This window comes from Mustela putorius, unplaced genomic scaffold (assembly GCF_011764305.1).
Source record: "Mustela putorius furo isolate JIRA1106 unplaced genomic scaffold, ASM1176430v1.1 tig00000242_pilon_pilon_pilon, whole genome shotgun sequence".
Lineage (NCBI taxonomy): Eukaryota > Metazoa > Chordata > Mammalia > Carnivora > Mustelidae > Mustela > Mustela putorius.
In genome coordinates, this window is record NW_025421325.1 from 10211351 (window position 1) to 10234203 (window position 22853).

General features: G+C 37.9%; 1 protein-coding gene across 1 annotated transcript in view; it reads left to right on the top strand.

The window, feature by feature from the left end:
* The window catches only part of NR3C2 (nuclear receptor subfamily 3 group C member 2), a 340694-nt gene that overhangs the window by 4269 nt on the left and 313572 nt on the right, over positions 1-22853 (top strand). The window contains exon 2 of the mRNA XM_004758031.3: positions 1361-3119. Coding sequence (XP_004758088.1) covers positions 1363-3119 — 1757 coding nt within the window. The 5' untranslated portion in view covers positions 1361-1362. The remainder of the gene's footprint in view (positions 1-1360; positions 3120-22853) is intronic.

Genomic DNA, 22853 nt, shown 5'->3' on the forward strand with positions numbered 1-22853 from the left:
GCTAAACATCTTACAGTGCATAGGACAGACCTTCACCACAAAGAATTATCAGGCCCAAAATGTCAGTAATGCCGAGGCAGAGATATCCTAGTGTAAAGAGAGACCTGGGATCAAATTTCACCTCTGCCACATAGCTGTTGGCCTGTGCCTCAGTTTCCCCAACATATTATTTGGATAATACTTAAATGAATCTTACAAGGTTATTAGGGTAAATAAGAGGCTTATAATGTGGCATCGAATTATATAGTGTGTAGGATTATGTAAATATAACCTATTATAATTATTTTGTCTATGAAATAAATTTACATAGAGAGCCAATGGATATGGTTGTGTATCTAAGAAAAAACCTGTGGGCTCCCTGAGGATAAGGACTGTGCCTGTTTTGTTTATCACTATAGATTCAGTGACTGGTTGTAGGCCCAGGATGTAGCACACACTTGGTAAATATTTGTTGAATGAATGAACACATAATTGTCAGGACTCATCTCAGACTTCCTCCATTTACTGTTGAAAAGAAAACTGTCTCTGCTGGAAGTCTTTATAGCAGAGGTACTACTAAGTAAGGATGCATGTCAAAGTCCCTGCCAGCATGGTAATACGGAGAATCTAGTGCTGACATTCCCCAGTTGCTATACTGCCTCTCTATGGAGCTATGGACCATCTTAATTAATCAGGATACATGAATCTTTATTTTTCAGTACTGACATTATTTTATCCTCATCACTAATCCATTTTAAGAAAATCTTATTTTTTAAAGAAATAATTCTTAAGTTATTTTTCCTGTGATAATTCACTTGGTAACTTTAATTTCATATTGAGAAAAGGTAACAGTGGTTGTATTTCCGTATTGTTTTTAATAAAACCATGTGTTAGATATGGAAAACAGCTTCCATATGCTTGAAAAACTCCAAAGGTTTTGGAGTCAGAAGATTTAGTTTAAATCCAACTACATTACATATCACTTCTTTGACCTTGGGCAAGTCACCCATATCACTAAGCCCTTCCTTTCCTCCTTGCCTGCCTCATCAGTCCCCAGGATTACTCTGAATATTAAATAAGTTAATATTTGTAGATATTTTGTGCAAATCTAAAGGCTGTATTATAGCAGCATGTTACTTTTATTTAGATGCAAAATAATTTTATGTGATTGCTGCTTGTAGTCCAGCTTCTGGACAAGTCATAGTCAGGACTGTTAATAAGAGTACCAAAAAGGTAACAATTTTAATATAACTAGAAGTATTGCTTATGATAAGTAGAATATGTACATATAGCTTAGTAAATGGAATTTTGGAATGTCTTCTAGAGTAATAGTGCTATAAATGACTCTAATTCAATTTTTTAATATAAATTTATTTGTTAGCTATGGAGACCAAAGGCTACCACAGTCTCCCTGAAGGTCTAGATATGGAAAGACGGTGGGGTCAAGTTTCTCAGGCTGTGGAACATTCTTCCCTGGGACCTCCAGAGAGGACTGATGAGAATAACTACATGGAGATTGTCAACGTAAGCTGTGTTTCCGGTGCTATTCCAAACAACAGTACTCAAGGAAGCAGCAAAGAAAAACATGAACTACTCCCTTGCCTTCAGCAAGACAATAATCGGTCTGGGATTTTAACATCTGATATTAAAACTGAGCTGGAGTCTAAGGAACTTTCAGCAACTGTGGCTGAGTCCATGGGTTTATACATGGACTCCGTAAGAGATGCTGACTACACCTACGATCAGCAGAACCAGCAAGGAAGCATGAGTCCAGCAAAGATTTATCAAAATGTTGAACAGCTGGTGAAATTTTACAAAGAAAATGGCCATCATTCTTCCACTTTAGGCAGTGTGAACAGGCCCTTGAGATCCTTCATGCCTGACTCTGGGAGCTCTGTGAATGGTGGGGTCATGCGTGCCATTGTTAGAAGCCCTATCCTATGTCATGAGAAGAGCCCATCTGTTTGCAGCCCTCTGAACATGACCTCTTCAGTCTGCAGCCCTGCTGGAATCAGCTCTGTGTCCTCCACCTCTGCCAGCTTTGGCAGTTTCGCAGTGCACAGCCCTATCACCCAGGGGACTCCTTTGACATGCTCCCCTAATGTTGAAAATCGAGGCTCCAGGTCGCACAGCCCAGCACACGCCAGCAATGTGGGCTCTCCTCTCTCAAGTCCATTAAGTAGCATGAAATCCCCAATATCCAGCCCTCCGAGTCATTGCAGCGTAAAATCTCCGGTCTCCAGTCCTAATAATGTCACTCTGCGATCCTCTGTGTCTAGCCCTGCAAACATCAACAACTCAAGGTGCTCTGTTTCCAGCCCTTCCAACACAAATAACAGATCCACGCTTTCCAGTCCAACTGCTAGCACCATGGGATCTACCTGTAGCCCGGTAAACAATGCCTTCAGCTACGCTGCTTCTGGTGCCCCAGCTGGATCCAGTGCAGCCCGGGATGTGGCTCCTAGTCCTGACACACAGGAGAAAGGTGCTCAAGAGGGCCCTTTTCCTAAGAGTGAGGAAGTCGAGAATGCCATCTCCAACGGTGTGGCTGGCCAACTTAGCATTGTCCAGTACATAAAACCGGAGCCGGATGGAGCTTTTAGCAGCTCATGTCTGGGAGGAAATAGCAAAATAAATTCTGATTCCCCATTCTCAGTACCAATAAAACAAGAATCAACCAAGCATTCATGTTCAGGCACGTCTTTTAAAGGGAATCCAACGGTAAACCCATTTCCATTTATGGATGGCTCATATTTTTCCTTTATGGATGATAAAGACTATTATTCTCTATCAGGAATCTTAGGACCACCTGTGCCCGGCTTTGATGGTAACTGTGAAGGCAGTGGATTCCCAATGGGTATTAAACAGGAACCAGATGATGGGAGCTATTATCCAGAGGCCAGCATCCCTTCATCTGCTATTGTTGGTGTGAATTCAGGTGGACAGTCCTTTCACTACAGGATTGGTGCTCAAGGTACAATATCTTTATCACGATCGGCTAGAGACCAATCTTTCCAACACCTGAGTTCCTTTCCTCCTGTTAATACGTTAGTGGAGTCATGGAAATCACATGGTGACCTGTCATCTAGAAGAAGTGATGGATATCCAGTTCTAGAATACATTCCAGAAAATGTAACAAGGTAAGTTGGTTTTTGCCTCCTTTTTTGAAAATCATGGCTTTATAAAATGTTGAAAAGGTCAGTATTCACAGTTGATAAATTTAAACACGTTTCAGCTTACTGTTTTATTTTTGTTTTCCGCATGGTCATTGAGTGCCACCTCTTTCCTTGTTTGTATAATGTCACTGCTTTTTTGAAGTAGAGAAACAAAAAATTCTTAAAATCTTTTAGAAAATATTTGTGTTGATTGGGAAGGAGTGTGTGTGGGTATCCCTTTCCCCTTTGCACATTGCCTGTCGTAGGTATTTGGGAAAAGTTTATTTTCTGCTGCCTGTTACTATATTTACTTCAGCAGACTAGTGCTAGATTATTTTTTTCTTTAGCTATACACTGGTTCACTAGAATTGTTTTAAATTTGTTTCTTGTGGTCTTAGTCTTTTTTCTTAGCTTTTATTAATCACTTCATTGGTTATGAAATATGAAATTGGACCCCAAATCTGTTACCCACAAGCTCTTCACCCTCTTTTTCCTTTTTTGAGTAGGTTAATTATATGTCAGTCATGGTTTTCAATACAAATAAATCATTTCCTTAACTGTTGAGGGCTTTTAAAGACTCAGCACATCTAAAATTACTAAGTGGACAGTCTTGCTTTTTTACTCATATTGGAAGTGAAATATGTCACTGCAGTTTTGAGCTGGTATAACTTATAAGATCTGCAAGAAGACATACTTTACTGTAAAATAACTCTTGACTTTGCTTTTTGCTTATAGCGTATTGTATATATTTAGAAAAAAACAAGGAAGAGGTTTTCGATATGACTGTGAAGGGTGGTTCTAAGTTATACAATGAATACTTGCATTGGACTTTGCTTCAATACTGTTTTTATTACATGGTTGTGATAAATGGTCCCTTTATTGAACATATAAAGAATAGATGTCCTAGATACAGTTCTTTCACTTGGCATTTAGGAATTTGTGGATATTTCCCTTAAAATCTTACGTTTTGGGAAATACTTTCATCCCATTAACATGGGGTTTACGTGTATTTCTATATCTTTCTCCTCCTGTTCTCTTATGAGCCAAAAGCTAAAAGTTTAATTCATGCATTCTTTTCCTTGTCGTTGATTCAAACCTTGCTCCTCTTGCCTTTATGGAAGCAAACATTCCTTTAAATGATACGTTATTACTGTTCTCGATAGCAGGAACAATCATGTTCTGATACTGCCTCTATCTCTTAAATTCTGAACCCCATTAGGGAGATAGCCTAAGATAGCATGGCTTTCATCAGGAGCAAACTCAGCATGTGGTCTCCTGCTAGTGCTTTGTTTTACTTTTAGAGAAGGAAATTTTGCACATGATGTCGATATTTTTGTAAGTGATGTTTTTGGTGAGTTAGTATGAGGGAGTACAACCTGGTAGTATGAGCATGGCTGCCCGGGTTGAAATCCCAGCTCTGCCACCTAATTGCTTTGTGTCCCTGTGCATACCCCTTCCCCTCTGGGCTTTTAGTATTCTCATCCGGAGGAAAAAGAAAAAAGAATTCAACAGTACGCATCTCAAATATAGTGAAGATAACTGAGTTAATTTTGCTTATCATCTGGTATGCAATAGGTATTATATGCATTTTAACTCTTACTGTTAACATTTGATTAGTTTGCACAATTTTTAGCTTTCATATCCTTTAGTTTTCTGTTTTCTTCACTATGTGAAATTACAAAATAGTTTAAAGAAATATTTTATACATAGTTGAAAGAAATATTTGTTGATAATTTTTTTTCAATTCATTTTATTTCTTTTCAGTGTTCCAAAATTCATTGTTTATGCACCACACCCACTGCTTCATGCAATACATGCCCTCCATAATACCCACCACCAGGCTCAACCATCCCTCCCTCCCCTCCCAAACCCTCAGTTTGTTTCTCAGAGTCACAGTCTCTCATGGTTTGTCTCTCCCCTCCGATTTCCCCCAACTCACATCTCCTTTCCTTTACCCAATGTCCTCCGTGTTTTTCCTTATGTCCCACAAATAAGCGAAACCATATGATAATTGACTCTCTCTGCTTGACTTTTTTCACTCAGCATAATCTCCTCCAGTCCCATCCATGTAGATACAAAAGTTGGGTATTCATCCTTTCTGATGGAAGTATAATACTCCATTGTATATATGGACGGTATCTTCCATTTGTCTGTTGAAGGGCATCTTGGTTCTTTCCACAGTTTGGTGACAATTCTGGTTAAATTCTACTCTATTATTATTTTTTGTGGTTCACATGCATCATACATTCACCAGTACATACTTATTTGCTTTTATAATTTTTTTAAGGCTCTTGCTTTGGGTAATGATATTTTTGGTAGCAATAGTAGGGCTGTAGTAGATAAAATCATTAGTTCTCTGCTTTTTGTTCTGCATCCTATTTCTGCTATTTAAACTCACTCAATTCCTAAAGCCCCTTCCGATGTTCTAGTGACCCATAGCCTTAAACATACTAATGTGAGTCACTGACCTTGAGCCTGCTCTGCATTTGTGGGTACCGAGGTGTTCAAGGTCTCTTCTGGAGTACGCCAAAATTCTTTACATGCATGTTAATATAGTCAGAGGGGATTCATTTTGTTTACATACATGTTGGCATTATGCTAGTTAGTATGCGTTTTCCAAAAACTCTAATAACAAAGCTTCAATGTTATGAAGTCTCTTACAGATTACTGATTCTTCACAGCTTTTTTTGGTGAGTATTATCCAAACCTGTTTGTTTTGATTATTCTCAGAATAAAGCTTTGCTCAAGGATTAGAAGATACTTAGATATTTTTCTAGATTTCAGTGCACATGTTAGAATATTTCATTAAACCTCATTCATACTTCATCACCGGTCTCTTATTTAGTGTCTTCTGGATCAAAATCCAACCTTTTGGTCTACATCTTAATATGGGATGATAATACCATGTTCTAGGGGATGTGGAATAAATTAAAGAATTCCAGATTGTGGAGAATCAAGATAGAGTGTGACCGTTCCTATGTTTCATAATAACCTTTGTCTTTAGATTGAACTCTGAGCTGTTTTCTAAGAGGTCTCAAAGTGTTTGGAATTCCTGAGACCCTTTCAGGGAGGTTTGTGAATTGAAAGATCACACATTGGTAAAAGATCCATTCAAAATGGAGGCTAGACCAGTGGCTTTTAATGTGATAGTGTATGAAAAGTTCACTAATATGGTTTCAGATCCACATTGCAACTAACCTTCAAGAAATTACTTACAAAGGGGCACCTGGGTGGCTCAGTGGGTTAAAGCCTCTGCTTTCGGCTCCGGTCATGATCCCAAGGTCCTGGGATCGAGCCCCGCATCAGGCTCTCTGCTCAGCAGGGAGCCTGCTTCCTCCTCTCTTTCTCTGCCTGCCTCTCTGCCTACTTGTGATCCCTATCTGTCAAATAAATAAATAAAATCTTTAAAAAAAAAAAAGAAATTACTTACAGGGAGTTCTCAGTGTAGTATTAAAGAATCACATCTGTAGCTATCTCTAATGATCATTAAAATGCTCGTCCTTTTTCCAACAACGTACCTGCGGAAAGCCAGGATTTTTTTCATACATTGAACCAAAACCTGTCACCACACATTGAATGTAGAAGTAGATATGAAAAATCCAGCTATCTTCTATTAAGTGAGATAATAGACTTACAAAAATGTAAAACAGTGTCACCGTCCTCACTCAAGATTTTGTGTTGGGAAACAATTATTTTTTCATAAACATATGCTTTTGTTAGCATGTAACAACTTCTTAGTTTTAAATCATTTAAAATGAATACTAGTTTTAATTTTAATGCGATAAATACCATTAGCTGTAACTCACATAAACAAAAAGCTTTTTGGTATCCTCAGTATATTTTAAGAGTGGAAAGGTGTCCTAAGACCCAAAAGCTGAGAGGTGCTGGTCTCTTTTATTCTGTACACCCTTTGGAGATTAATGAAAAAAGAGGTTATTATTTTATTTGTGTTAGCCTTACTGAATATTATGCTGAGGAAGGAGTACCCTATTCACATAAGAAAAATGATTCTCATCTAGTTAATTTTTCAAGTTGATAGAAGTGAGTAATGGCTGTGAAGTGTGTGTTCTCCTCATCCCGGTCCGTGGGCATCCTGAGAGAGCAGTGACGAAAGCCATCTGTCTGTTAATCATTTCTAGTGAGTGGATTGCCAGGCCACCGAAGTGTAAAGTAAATTATGACAGAAGCTGAATGTAAAGCCTTGAGGATGGACACTGGACCTGGTTATGTCATGTAGATTGGAGTTTCCCTGTCAGCTAGGACACAAACAAAACTGTGACCTTGGTGAGTCACTGGGCCTCAGTTTCTTCATAAAAAGTGAACATGTTGAACTCCATGCTCTCCGAGGTCTGCCAGCCAGACTACTAAGTGGCTGTGAAGTTTCCTTGGAGTTCTGTATGTTAAAAATCAAAATAGAGTATCCTTTAACATATTTGGTGATCTGGTGTCAACTATATTTGAATCACAGGTGTAGCTGTGTAGTTTCCAGAGTGTTTTGGATAGAAAAATGTCATTGTCATTTATCTTTTAGAAGTGAGTAGGGGTGAGTTATTTTACTTTGAAAAAGCAGAGTATTTTTTAATCATGTCTTTTTTATAAAATTTGATACTCATGATGAATTTCTTGTTCTTTTAATTTACACTCTTCCTTTTGAAAGCAGCGTTTTTCTATTGATACAACATTGATGTTTATGGCGATGGTCATAGTCACTTTGATAGCATCATAACAGCGCTAACATTGACTTAGACCTTTGAATATAAAGTTCACTGTTTCAAAGGGCATATTCTGGTAGGTTTCAAGACGGATAGTCGGGTGTTTATAACTTAATCTGTGCTGCATTTTTTTCCATGAAAGAAGGAAACAATTTAGTAAACAACCTACAGTTGTTTTTTTATTTTTCAGTTGTCCCTAGAGTTTTTGAAAACTCTCCTTCTGTAATAAAGCAAAAGCTAGAATTCAAGGAGTTACAAAAGTTGCCCTGCCTCTTAGCAAACTTTATGAGTAAACCATTGGGATCTAAATATCTCTGTGTAATGCAAAGTATGAAAAAAAATGATGATTGGGGTGGGATGTAGAATTGGATTGATTATTAGTGTTTACTATAATAAATCATTAAGAATTACTGTGGTCATTTGAAAGTGAAAACATGGAACTTTCTTTTTCTTATTATTTGTCTCACAGTATTTTGATTTTGAAATTGCTAGTGTACCTAGAATTTCTCCCGGTTAGTATTCTAAATAATATTTTTAGAAATGATTTCACAATGAGACTTGCTTCTCTCCCGATGATTCATTCACTTCCATTCATTTATAGTATTTCTGGTGAGAGTAGTGATAATTTTATTGAAAAAAAAAAAAAAAGAAAAAAAGAAGCAAACTCTTAGTGCTTTTTAATGAATAAATCACTAAGTACAATGCAGTTTGAATAAATTTTGCTTTTAACATCACAAGTGTCCTAGGTTTATATATCAGTATGTCCACCTTTTATCATCTAGAGTATTAGTATACTTAGAACTGTTTACTTCATACTTAAAAAATGGAGATAAGAGCTGTGGTTTCAGTTAAATACACTCAAGTTATTCAACTTCAGAATGTTTGCACGCACAGCAGTGTTGTGTTAAAACTAGGACCTGGAGGGGAACCTGGGTGGCTCAAGTCATGATCCCAGGGTTCTGGGATCAAGGATCCCACATCAAGCCCCACATGGGGCTCCTTGCTCAGCAGGGTGCCTGCTTCTCCCTTCCCTCTGCATGTTGCTAGTACTTTTTCTTGCTTGTGCTCTTTCTCTGTCAAATAAATAAAATCTTAAAACAAAACAAAAAACCTAGGATCTGGAGGTGTAGCATTTAATGGATTTGATGCCTTTTGCGCTATTGAAATTCTGGATGTGTCTGATCTTTTCTTTCTTTCTTTTTTTTTTTTTAAGATTTTATTTATTTGACAGAGAGAAAGAGCACAAGTAGCAGAGAGGAAGGCAGAGAGGAAGGAAGCAGGCTCCCCGCTGAGCAGAGAGCCCGATGTGGGACTCGATCCCAGGACCCTGGGATCATGACCCTAGCCGAAGGCAAACGCTCAACCGGCTGAGCCACCCAGGCACCCCTGTTTGATCTTTTCTATACTTGTAATGTTGAGGGGAATACTAGATGTTATGTTGATCACAAGTAATTTAGGAGTAACCATTCACTTCCCCTAATGCTTTGATATTACTAACTTTTTTCTTTAAAATACTTTTTTCCAGGTTTTCAGCTGTTGCTTTAGTTTCATACTACTCATCTATTGATAAAATTCAGCTCTTCTGCCAAATAATGTATCATTTTCTTTTATATACTAAATTCAAATCAAGAAAAAACAATCTGCTTCGTTATTAAATTTAAATATAGCCATTAAATTGTGTGTTTTTGTGGACCGCATTTCAAAGTTTATTAGTGAAAACCAAGGAAATATAATTATGTTAAGTGTATAGGTCTTCATCTTAAATTTTAGAATTTCTAGTTTTAAACTTGTCAAGTATAGGCTTTGTGTTCAGTTTTAAGAGTTTTATTTTGTTCTATATATAGTAAGGTAATAATGAAGTTAAAATGTAATTACATATAAGCACCTGTTACTTAATTGATGTCTGGAAACCTCTGGATTTATGATTGTCAGTGGTGAGGCCTAGGCCAAAACTTCTTTGTAGAAAAGAGGTAGAAATTCCTTATATTTATGCAAGAAATAGAAAACTGTAGTATAAGGAAGGAAAGAGAACAAACAGAAAGTAATTTGAATACTTAAAAGTTCACTAGGGAGAGAGAGTGAGCTAATAACTGGTGATATGGATTCATAATTGTGGCTGTGACTTCATTTTATTAATGAGGATTCCTTCATTGGGATGTATCCTCATCTTAGAGATTAGGAGTTGTGGAGACATATAAACAAGGATTGTAATCTAAAATAAAATGAAATAAGATTTATAATGGGCAAAGTCAGCTTTGGTATTCTGACAATATAAGATTATCTAGGCATGTTTTGGAAAATGGAGAGATGGGGTGGTGGTGGTCAGAAATGATAGTTATCCTTAGTCTTAAAGTTTTTGCAGAGAGTAGGAATGGTCATTTCCTGATGGAGCGAGTCACATGAGCAAAACTTGGAGACTGGCAGAAAACACTGAATGTGGTCCTGCTTTATGGCTGACTGTGACACACAGAGAACTGGGGGGAAGAAAGCCTGGAAGAGGTTAGTTAGTTGGGACTAGAAGGGAGTAGAACTTGAAGGTCACACTAAGAAATTTGTACTTAATTTGGGAGGTAGTGGGGAACTACTGAAATGTTGGAGCAGGAAAGTGGCATGAGCTGAAGCGCACTTTGGAAAAACCTTAATTAGGCAGTGATTGTGGGGTGGAGCCTTGTTAAGAAGTTATTGCAACAGGGCGCCTGGGTGGCTCAGTGGGTTACGCCGCTGCCTTCGGCTCAGGTCATGATCTCAGGGTCCTGGGATTGAGTCCCGCATCAGGCTCTCTGCTCAGCAGGGAGCCTGCTTCCTCCTCTCTCTCTCTGCCTGCCTCTCTGCCTACTTGTGGTCTCTCTCTGTCAAATAAATAAATAAAATCTTTAAAAAAAAAAAAAAAGAAGTTATTGCAACAGTAGAGGGGGATAGGAACTTGACTCTCTGTCCAGAGTAATGAAAAAAAAGGGGGGACAGATGTGAGATTACAGAAGAAGCCCTTGCGGGTGTTGATTTTTGTATAATTTTTTTTTTATTTTTGAAATAATCACACACGAAGAAAAGTTAAGTCCATTATGAAGAATTATAAAGGACATTCACGTAGCCCCAATATAACCATCAAAATCAAGAAGTTAACATTAAGTTACTTGCTTTAGACCTACCTTGCACTTTTTTTTGCCCCAGTCCTGGTGTCAGCTGCGTCCGCAGAGTCAGACTGCCCCCATTCCCACAGATACTCTCCTGCCTATGACTGGGAGTCTAACTCGTGTTCTGGGTCACAGGGCCACATTCCCCCAACAGAAGCCCTTCTTACTCCACTCTTACACTGACTCCCCCTGCAGGGCTATCCTCTCCCTGCTTGGGTTCTGATACTATGCACTAGACCTTGTGTACACATGGATGTGTGACTCTTCCTCCCCACCCTTGCACTGGGCATCAGAGCTACCCTTGGACTTGGTGCCCCACTGTGAGCCATGACAGCTGTCCACACCCTACCCTCTACTGTGGATCTCTACTTCACTGTGTCTTGCCAAGTGGTTTTAGGAGTGAAGTGTGAAGGAAGAGAAAGGAGAGCACTTGATACTTTCATAGAAATGGAAAGAGGGTCAAGTATGTGGAAAATCAGCGAAAACTCAACATGTTGTAAGTTTGACTGTCATGGATAACAATGATTAATAAGAGAAATGGAGAGGTCAAAAAGAGTAGTAGCCTTGGAGAAGTAGTAATGATTTATCTTGGATATAGGAGCTTTCAATTCCAGACTACCTGTAACTGGACGAGCTCTCTCTACAGGCGGAAATGTTGATCTGGAGGTCTAGGAAGCCTGTTCCTAGAAGTGGAGGTTGAGGGTGTCAGTGTGGGTGCTATTGCCCATGGAGAGATTGTATATATGACTCAAGGGTCATTTAAAGTGCATTCTGCTAGGACTTTGGAGGAACAGATCCCCATTTAGGAGATGAACAACACATCCTAATAAAGGAGACAGGGAGTTGTTTAGAGAATCAAGATAGTGCCAAGTCATGGATGCCAAGGGGAAGAATCAGTAGTGAGATTTCCAAATTAGAAGGGCTCTAAGGTTATCTATAAATCCAACCCCAAGACTAAGGTCCAGAGAGATTACATGCCTTTTCCAGGATCACATAAAGCAGTTGGTAACTGAGCTGGGAGTAGATCCTGTCCTTTTGTCTAGTACATCGTCCTTTCCTTCAGTAGGAAACCTAATGATGGGGTGAGGAGGACCGGAAGTTGGACTGAATAGTTGGTGCTCGTGATTTGTCGAGAAGGAATTCTGTCGAGTGGTGGGAATGGGAATCAGACTGAGATTGGCTAAGGAGTAAGTTAAGAAGGAAGAGGAGAGACTTGGGGTTGCAGGAGGCATCTGTTCAGAGGTAAAGAGAAAGGGTGAGAGGAGCCGCAGCTTTGGAGTCTGAGGATTGTGTTGGAATGGCGAGCTGTGAAGAGGGTGGCGAGGGGACTGCGCCATGATTGAGCTACAAGTGTAAGAAGCAGGGCAGATGCCTGATGGGGGCAGTGTTCTGGGATGCTGAGAATAAAAGGGAAACTGCAGTCAGCTACAGGGTCAGATATTTAATTGCCCCGTTGAACCAGTGTGTGTCAGCAGTTACTGGCTGCCAGCGTCACTATTTGTGCAGATACGGAAACTGAGGCCCAGCAGGTATATGTGATTTGCCTAAGGCACATAGCAGAGGTAAATAAATACTTGAGATAGAGAAAAAAACTGAATGTCCTAACCAAAAAAATAGATGGCTCTTTTATAAACATAAATCAGATTATGCAGCTCATGTAAAGCCCTCTGGCTGCTTCTCATTGCAGGCGGCATAAAGTAAACTAATTGAGGACCTGAAAAGCCCAGAAATATCAGACCTCTGACTACTTTATTTAGTAACTGGTTTTATTTCTTGCTCAGTCCCCACACTGACCTTTCTGTGGCTCAGACCAACCAAGTCCCCTTCCCTCTGGGGGCCTCTGTACTTAGTGTTCTCCCTACCAAGAAGGCTTTGTCTCCAGATTTGGGTTGTCTGCCCCTTCTTGTCACTTGGCATTAGCTCAGACGTCACCCTGTCAGAGGTCTTCCTGATGTCCTGTTTAAAGTAGTGCCCCCCCCACCTCCTAACAACACATCACCTGCTTTTGTTGTCTTCATAGTGCATACCTATCAGAAGTTATCTGTTTACTTGGCTTCCTCTAGTTAGAATGTAAACTTCCTGAGACAGGGCCCTTAGCTGTCCTGTTTACCAGGCCATTTGCCATACCTAAAACAGTGCCAGGCGCATTGTTGATGTTCAATAAGTCCCCACTGAACGAACGAATGAATTGGTTAGCAGAGGAACTTGGGGCAGGCATGTATCTGGAATGACTAGGTAAGTGTTGGTGGTTGTGGAAGACTAGTACAATTATTGTCAAATAACCGAGCAAAAAATTGTGGTCACTTCTATCAGCATATTTTTAAGGATTTTCATAAAAATAATCAACACATGCTGTTCTTGTTTTTTTTCTGGCCTCAACATAATAAAGTAGTTGGTAATGATGTATTACAGGCTGTATGGTGACACAGTATTTTGAGGTCATTTATTTATTTTTAATTTGCAAACAGCAAAATTCACTGTTTTTGGTGTGCAATTCTTAAAGTTTTGCCAAATATATAATCCTGTAACCACCACCCACTCAAGATAAGAATAGCTGTGTCACCCACTAAAATTCCCTTATGTTGTCCCTTCTCAGTCAACCCCCTCTTTATTCCCAAGCCCGAGCAACCATTTATATGTTCCCCATCTTTGTAGAATAGTTTTCTCTAGGTAGTCATATAAATGGAATTACACTTTTTATAGCCTTTTGGTTCTGGCTTCTCTTAATTAGCATAATGCACTTGACATTCATGCATGTTGTTGCACGTATTATCAGTTTCTTTTTAATGTCAAGTAGTACTCCGTTTGTGCCTACACCACAGTTTGTTCATCCATCACCTGTTGTTTGTAGTTTTTGCTGTTACAAATAAAGCTGCTGTAAATACTCACATACAGATCTCTGTGTGGACATATGCTTTATTTTTCTTTAATAAATACCTGTAGGTGGAGTGGCTAGGTCATATGGTAGGTGTAGGTTTAATTGTTAAGAAACTGTCCAGCTGTTTTCCAAAGTGTTTGTACCATTTTACCACTCTACCAGCAGTGTGTGAGAGCTCTGGTTCCATTATATCCTTGCCCACACTTAGAGAGTCTTTTTAAATTTTAGACATTACAATAGGCGTGTAGTGAGAACTCATTATTATGTAAATTGGCATTTCTTTACCACCTAAATGATACTGAACACTTTTTCATGTGCTTCCTTGCCATTCATAGGCTGCCTTCTCATGCCTGTGAACTTTGTTGCCCATTTTTACTGGGTTGCTTTCTTCTTGAGTTCTTTTATCAGTGGATATTAATGTGAACTTTTTCACAGAAGACGTAGAACCAAGAGAAGGATAGCTATTTAAATTTCTGGATTAATAGGGGGAAAATAATAGATAGTTTTCAAATTATTTAGTACCTGCTCTGTTCTTAACAGTGGGTGAGCAAACCGCACGTCTTCCCTATATTCCCCTCTAGCTGGGGAGATGACTCACATGAGTTTGTAGAGCTTTTTTTTTTTTTTTTTTTGTGGTTGTTCTGTAATTATGTGTTTGATTGCATGATGCAGATAAGAACTGTTTCCAAAGATTAGAAAAGAAAGAGTTCTATGTGGGCTGGAATAGCCAAGGAAAGCTTCATAAAGGAGGTGAATTTCAGTTGACATTTGAAGGTTTGTGGTATTTGGTGGAGAGTAGAGATGTATCAGAGGAATGAGTAACAGCACAGGCCAGGTGTTTGGACATAGGACAAATGAAGCCTGCTTGGATGACTTAATGCTATTTAGAGTAAACTAGATGATAGAAATCTGTGAATGGCAAAAAGAAGTGTTTGGCAATTTTAATATAGCATTATTAAACATTCTCATAACCTAGAAAGTGACATAAAAGGGTAGGAAGGTAAATATGGTAAGGGAGATAAAAAATAGTGACTGAAACAAAAAAGCATTTGAAAGACCATCATATTGGTAATTCAAGCTAAGAGGAAAAGTGCCTGAGTTGTCAGAATGTTGGGCAAGGGATGGAAGTTAGAGTTTGAAGGAAGAAATAATTGAAAGGCAGATTATTGGGCCCAAAGCCCGTTCCTTTCCATTATTCCACTATGCCACTATGCCACAGCCCCACAAAACGTAGATAGCCGCAGGGTATAAGGAATAAAAATAGTAATAAGGAGAAAAATTGAGCATAATTATGACTAAGAGAAAAGGAGTGAAATAATTTTATTTGGATGAAAGTAAATCTGATAATTTTGATACCAAAATAGAGTACTTTTTATTAGATTGGGGGAAAAAATATAACCCTGGGAGATGGAAACAGGAAGAGCCACCTCCTGGTTTGACAAAGTTGGAAAGCAAAAAGTGGTGTAAATGAATCAGAAATGTCAATGTATGGAATTCAGACATGCACACATGTATATAAATGAACAGAATCCTAGCTTGTTTGGAAGGCCATTTCTTGTGTCCTCAAGTAACTGGTGTTTGAATTAACAGTGCTCTTTCCAAAACTGGAAATGTGCTCATTTTCTTCCATCACATGTTAGAGTTTGTATTTACTTAATAAATATTTTTCTGATAAGTTTGAGAAGAGATTCCAAGTGCAAAGTTTGGGAGTGTTGAGATTTTAGATGGGAGCAGATATTCTTTAATTTACTTCAATTTAGATTCTCCCTGTAGTTTTGAAATGGAAATTATGTTCAGAGCAGCTTTTGTTCTTGAAACTAAGGTAACGTGGAAGAATATATGGTCCCACAATACAAAACATTTTTTTCTGTTTCTCCATCATTTTCTGACCCAGCTGAGGTAAATGTACATGTGAGGTATTCCTTTGAGACTTCTAGAAGCATTTGAGTTTTCTGTATGTGGCAGAAATATGATAATTTTGTTGACATATACCCTGTATTTTGGACTTGGTTGGTATGATTCAGGTGAAAACAGTACTTTCCCCCTCCTAAATACTGTTTTTTTTTTTTTAGCAAACTGAAGAATCTGACAGATGGGTAAAGTAGGGGAAGGAGAGGTTACAAGCACGATCACCTTTCATAGTGAAAATCTAGAGGTAGGAACTCTTTTTTTTTTTTTTTTTTTTTAAGAGGTAGGAACTCTTATATAACTTCTGAAACCTCTCTATGGAAGGGTCTTAGGTGCCTATTAGCAGCTACGCCTTACTTTTAAGCTAGTGTTCATTTAAAAAACTAAAGATTTTTGTGACAGAGTACAACACTGTGCATTGTGCATTTGTTGAGGGATGAATTTGTTGCCAGTACCTGAGAATGGAATAAATAAAAACCAAAAACCTAACTGTGAACAGCCTCTGTGATTTCATAACGCAGATGAAATGTGCTTTTTAAAAAATTTTAACTCTTGCCAATTTACTGTAGCAGAAATAACCAAATCTAGTATTATGAGGGCTTTAAGGAGAATAGACGTAAAACAAGTGTTAAAAAGATCAATGTTGTTTTAACAGGGAAACTGACTAAATTTCTATGAATGTGTCAGCATCTGTGTGCAGTCCGTCTCCTCCACATATGTAACTTACACTGTGCATGCTACTCTGAGTTATTCAAGGCTTTTAATCATTGAAGAATGATTGAAGTTTGTCATCCTATTTTTAGTGTTGATGCTTCAGTTGCTTGGCTTAAAAGGGGGTGCTCTTCCCTGGTCGTTAGCTTAGGGGAGGAAAGAGAGAAAGACTAGTACAAGACTGCAGAAAGGGAGATTTTTCAAAGAGGAATGCACTGCCACCTATAAATAACTAACACCAATTCTATTTACTGAACTCCCTGGGATCTGTAACAAACAACAATGCACATTCAAGGCACTTAACCTGGAAGAGTTCTGGATACGGATGTTTGTGATGGTTGAACAACAGTGTGAATGTACTAAGTGCCACTGAACTCTATATACTTAAAAATGGTGAAAACAGTAAATTTTATGTATGTATATCTTATGGCAAATAAAGTAGCACTTTATCTTGGCAAAAAATGGGGGTGCCCTGCGTTGATGAAAGATACTGAGGTGTACTGCAAGTCCACTGTGGGAGCAAGCCCCTGAGAGCAAAGACTAAACAGGTACCATGTCATACTTAGCTTTGACTCTTCTGCACTGTCGAATAAGTACAGTGTCCTATATGTATTTTGTTCAGCACTGATTTTCATTCAGCAAGCATTTATTAAGCTCCTGATACTGTCAAAGCATAATCCTGGGTGTGTGGTCAGAGCAAAAAGGAGAACTTTCTCATCGTTTGGGACACCCAGCCAAGATACATCCAAGATCCCATTACAAAGTAAATTGTGGTAGGTGTTTTTTGGGAGGTACCAAATACGCTTTGGAGAACACAGGGAGAGAATGCTTGGAAGTTAAATATTAATTTCATTTATAAAATTATATGATGGCCATATGGGAGTTTAATGGAATTGGCCAGAACTCTTGGTTTGTGGACGACAGCACAGGAAACCATCCCCTACTAGCTTAAATAAAGTCTCTATTATCTCTATTAAACGAAGTCTCTGTTATCTGTTATTTTCTTTGTCCTGTTGATTGAGAGTCTCTGCCATTCTTGTTGGAAATGTTTTCTCATTTTCGCAATCTCTTGGCTCACAAAATGGGAGGAGCTCAAGGGGTAAACCTCAGGTTTGGCTAGATCCCAGGTTTCAAATGGTGGTGTGGTAAGTTTGTCTCTCCATCTATTGCAGCTTTTCTCCTTTCATTCAACTTTGTTTTTGGAAGCTATGGACAGTATCACTCTGGGCTTGCATTTTCATTAGCGTTTGATCCTGGTGAAAGGATCAGCCCTTTTCTTGATGGATTATGATCGGCCTGGCTCAGGTTTTACAACTAGCCTTGAGTAGAGATAGTATGGGTGTGTGCGTGTAGGGGGGGTCGGGGGGTGTAGGTGCTTACCTTCATCCAGCCCAGTGGGCTAAGAACATGGGAAGGTGGTTTTTTAGTGTCGTAGGCCAACAGACACTGTACTGTATGTCAGTAATTTCAAAACCAATCAAACAGGCAATTATTAATTATTCTTTCATTAGAAGTGAAAGCCACAGTTTTCATTAATAAGACTTTGCTATTATTGAAGTAAGCTATATAGTAGTAGTGAGAACTTATGGAGAACAGAAAAATGATGGTTGGAAAGGCCAAGGTGACTTTCGTTTTTTTTAGAGGGAGAGATCCAATAGTCTCTTTTGTGGAATACATTTACAGATGCTTTAATGATAAGAAAATTTACTAGTAACCAGAATGTGTTCTAAGATCAGTACACTGCAGATTCAGTCTCATTTTCTGATACATAGGGAAAATCAGCATTAATGGAACTCTAAAAGGCTTATTGAATTGACCCCATTAATAAATATGGTCCTAGACCGTCCAGAGCTGGTTATCATTGCCCTCTTCAGCGCACCTACGAAGTCTCTATTATCTGTTATTTTCTTTGTCCTGTTGATTGAGAGTCTCTGCCATTCTTGTTGGAAATGTTTTCTTAGGGTGGGAGGATTACTAAAAAATGAGCTTAAACCTAAGTTCAAATACAAGCATATTTACACACATAATTTTGCATATGGCTTCAGAAGATTCACAGACCAGTTTATGAACCCCTAGCTCCAGGTTAAGAACTGCTTATCTTGGTCATTGTTAAACTATAATTATAGAACAACAGAAAGAGGAGCATAGTGATCAATTACCAAGAGAACATTTATAGTTGAAAATGCAATTAGAGTTGTCTGTTCAACAGTCGCTCACCACATCTCCTAACATCTGGTAAATATTTATGCAAGATGGCTATTTGGGCAAAAGAACCCCATGAAATAGGGAGTGTGGAGAGGCCTGTATAAAGAGGTATATTGGAGAAAATGTGCAAAATGACTATGTAGGAGAATGATGGCGGATAGTGAGGACAATGTTGGGATTACATGTCTGCTTGCTTACTCTATGTCTTTAGGCAAGTTACCTAACCTCCTGCACAATGAGTTTCCATCTTTAAAACAGTGACAGTAATAGTCCTTACCCTTACAGCTGTTGGGAAATTTATCTGTGGCAATCCACGTAAATAAAAGTGCTGGCATATAGTGATGGCTCAGTGAAAATAAAATCTTAGTTCTTATTATTGTTGACTTTTATTAATAGTTTTGATTAGAGTTGATAGAAAGGAATAGGAACACATAGGAGCTACATGGGTAAATAATTGCTCATAAAAAAAGTATGACCTAAGATACTCCATTGTGAGAAGAATTAGCAATGTAGATTTAATAGATTCAGCCACAAAACTAACATTATTTTAGAGAGAGGAAATCCTTCCAATTCTTTGTGCCCTCATGAGATACTTAATTGAGAACTCTATTCTTTTATGAATTCCAAAAATAGAAATGATTATGAAGATAGTTTAGGGATTCTCAACTCTTTTTCAGAGTAAAATACAAATTTTCAGAGTAAAATACAAATGAAGATTAGTATTCACATATATCACATACTCTATGGCAGATTTGATTTAAAAGCCTTGTATGAGTATATATGTGTGGGCAGTAGAGCAGATAGCACCATGAGGTTTTTGTTTTTATGGTATTCATAAAAAATCAATACTCAGCATAAAAATAGTATTCACTAAGAATTCCTTATGTGCTGTTGCATAGGGAATACACGCAGCATGGTAATACGCAGTAATGGTCTTAACTTCTACCTCTTCTGCCAGTGAAAGCAAGAGGATGCAGACAAGTGGCTTTATTACAAGAAGAATCATGAACCTGTTTTGTGTTTTTGTTTTGAAAGTCATTTATAAACATCAGTATCATTCTTATTGTTAACAAAGTACTTGGCACATAGCTCACAGCTGATCATGCCCTATTATATAGTATAGTGATTTAGAGGACAGCCTGAGACATCAGCAAAAATGTCCAGACCCTTGCTCTTCCTCCACACAGTTAAAATCACTAAGTATAATAGTGATATTCAAATATAAGAACTGTTAAGCTGATGATACCAAATATATAGTTGTTCTTCCCTTGGGACAACAGAATAAAACAAGAAGCCCTGTTAGGGATTTAGATCAGCTATGAAAAATCTGCTGACTTTATATTGAAGATTGGGCTAGAATTATTGTTCAGGGAAGGTCTGTGACAGCTCTTACTCTGTTGGTTTTTATTTTATTTTTTTAGTTTTTTAAAATTATGTTGTGTTAGTCACCATTAGTTTTTGATGTGGAGTTCCATGCTACATTATTTGCATATAACACCCAGTGCTCCATGCAATATGTGCCCTCAATACCCATCACCGGGCTCACCCATCCTCCCACCCCGCTCCCTCTGACACCCTCAGTTTATTTTCCAGAGTCCATAGTCTTTAATGGTTCACCTCCCCCTCTGATTTCCAACCCTCCCCCCTTCATTTTTCACTCTGTGGGTTTTTAAAGGTGAGAATGATTTTCATGTTTGCGATGTTTTTGATGTGGCTGTAACCAGAATAGAAGTGTCTTAGATTATGCCTTTTCCTCAGATTGAGTAATTCTGTTGTAATAAGTCAGCATATGTTGCTGTCTGGCCTAAAAACCACATAAGGATAAAAAACATATTATGTAAAACCATCTATAGTATCAAAACTTTACAGTTCCACTCTGCTTAAGATTTAATGCCAGCACCATACACCAGATAATTTCCAGATGGATTAAAGAGAAGCTCAGTCAAGGAAAACATTCAGTTGAATGCATATCTGACTCCGGATAGAGAAGTGCTTTATAAGACTAGAGCCAAAGAAGAAAGTACATACACATAAACCAAAAATTTGACTATGTAAAAATTCTAGGTGCCCATATGCCAAATAAAATTAAGACAAAGATGAGAAATGGTGATTAGGTCAACTCTATTAAGAGGTAATGCAAATTAATGAGAAGACCATGAAGACTTCTGTAGGGGTGGGGGAAAACAAACAAACAAAAAAAACAAGCAAAGAACATGAGTAGACAGCTCATAGAAAAGCAAATACAGATGAAGTGTATGAACTTCTAAATCGTTTAGTCATGCTAGTAAATAGAAACAAGTAGAAGCAACAGTTAGATAGCATTTTTCATCTATCAGATTTTCAGAGAGGAGAACAACTGATGGATGAATGGATGCCACTGTGGAAAGATGCCAGTGAGGAATATAAATAGAGACAAATAATTTGATAGTATATACCATCAGAAGTAGTGTAATATGATTTTGGAGCATGAACTCCCCAGCCAGATGGATCTGAGTTTTACCACTTATTGGCTGTGTGACCTTGGGCAAGTTACTTAACTTCTCTGTACCTCAGTTTTCCCAACCGTAAAATGGGGACACTGATAGAATTCACCAATTATTGTAAGGGCTTACTGAGTTGGTATACGTGAACTTCTTAGAAAAGTACTTGGCCTGTAGTAATCTCTATACAAGTGTATTTTCTTTATTGTTCTTGGCATCTTAGGCTGTATGTACCTTAAAAGGTCCAGTTTCTAGGATTGTATCATAAGGAAATTATTATATATGTGGACAGAGATTCATGTATAATTGTGTTCATTTTAGCATAACTTATAAAAGTTTAAATAGCTTTTTTAATGAACTGATACATTTATTTTGAATATTACTGTGTGATATATGCAGTCATTTCTATAGAGAAAAATTAATATGGGAAATCATTAAAATATAGTTTTCATTTAACATTATATATGCAACTGTATTTACAGAATTTGTGTGGTCATATTTGTGTGTGTGTGTGTGTGTGTGTGTGTGTGTTTTCTCAGTGGAAATGAATATGTGTATTTCATTCTCAATGGAATGGAAGTTGTCTTAAAATCATTAGTGGTTATTTCTGAGTACTTAGATTACTGTTTTGCTAATTTTTCTTTCTAATATTTACCAAAGTTTTTACAATGAGAATGTATTATGTCTGTAATAAATTATTAAAAGAACATCAGATATGCTTTCATTTGAGAGTACAGGAAACCTCTCATGTAGAACAAGATCATCTTTGCCTCCAGGTGGCACTGCCATTTTCTCAGAGAAGTAAAGAATTCTGGGCTGACGGGCATTTTTTTTTTCCTTAGGGTCTGTGCTTGAAGGTTGTTTGCCTTTCTTTCCAGGCCAGGTCTAGAAGATTTATCTGGTGGGTGTAGAGGGAGGACAGTGAAGGCCTTGCCCTTGCCTTTCAGAATGTTATTTTGCCTCTTGCAGGTTCTGTCTACTTCTAGATTCTTTAAGGTCATAGGATCATTTGTTGTAGTATCTATTAAAACTACTTGAGAGTAAATTAAAATGCTATGTTTATAATTATCTGAATAAGCAAGCATGATGAATAAAGCAAGGTTTTCATAATTTAGTTTATTTCTTAAACTAATAAAGGAACTTAAGAGCTGTTTGGCAGAATAAAAATATTGCATACAAAAAAAATACATTATCCTCATATGTATTTCTCCTCTACTTTACTGATATTTCCTCTTATTCCACCATGGGGTCCCTGTTTTATCAAGCCTGAAATTTGACCTTTTCGGTTTCTGTGATTGTGTAAGAATGATTCTGTCAGGTACTTAGATTAGATCCACAACCTTGATTTTTTTTAATTTTTTGTTGTTGTTGTTGCCCTGTTCTCCCATAATGATCCTTTAACTCAATGATATGAGGAGAAGTTAGATGTAGATAAACAGGAAGAGTTTTATTATTTGATATTGGGTGAATCACTGGAAACTTTGTAAGCCTAATAGATTTGGGGGGGGGGTGCTAATCATTGCCAAATACTTTAGACTGGTTTTTCTGTACAATATGAAATTCCTCTTATTTAAGGAAAAAAAAAAAACAACCCTACACCCTAATCTTGTTAATAATATTACGGTTTGGAGTTGGTCTGCTGACTAGAAACTATGTTCATTGAGAATGTGATGACCATGGAAATTGTCTTG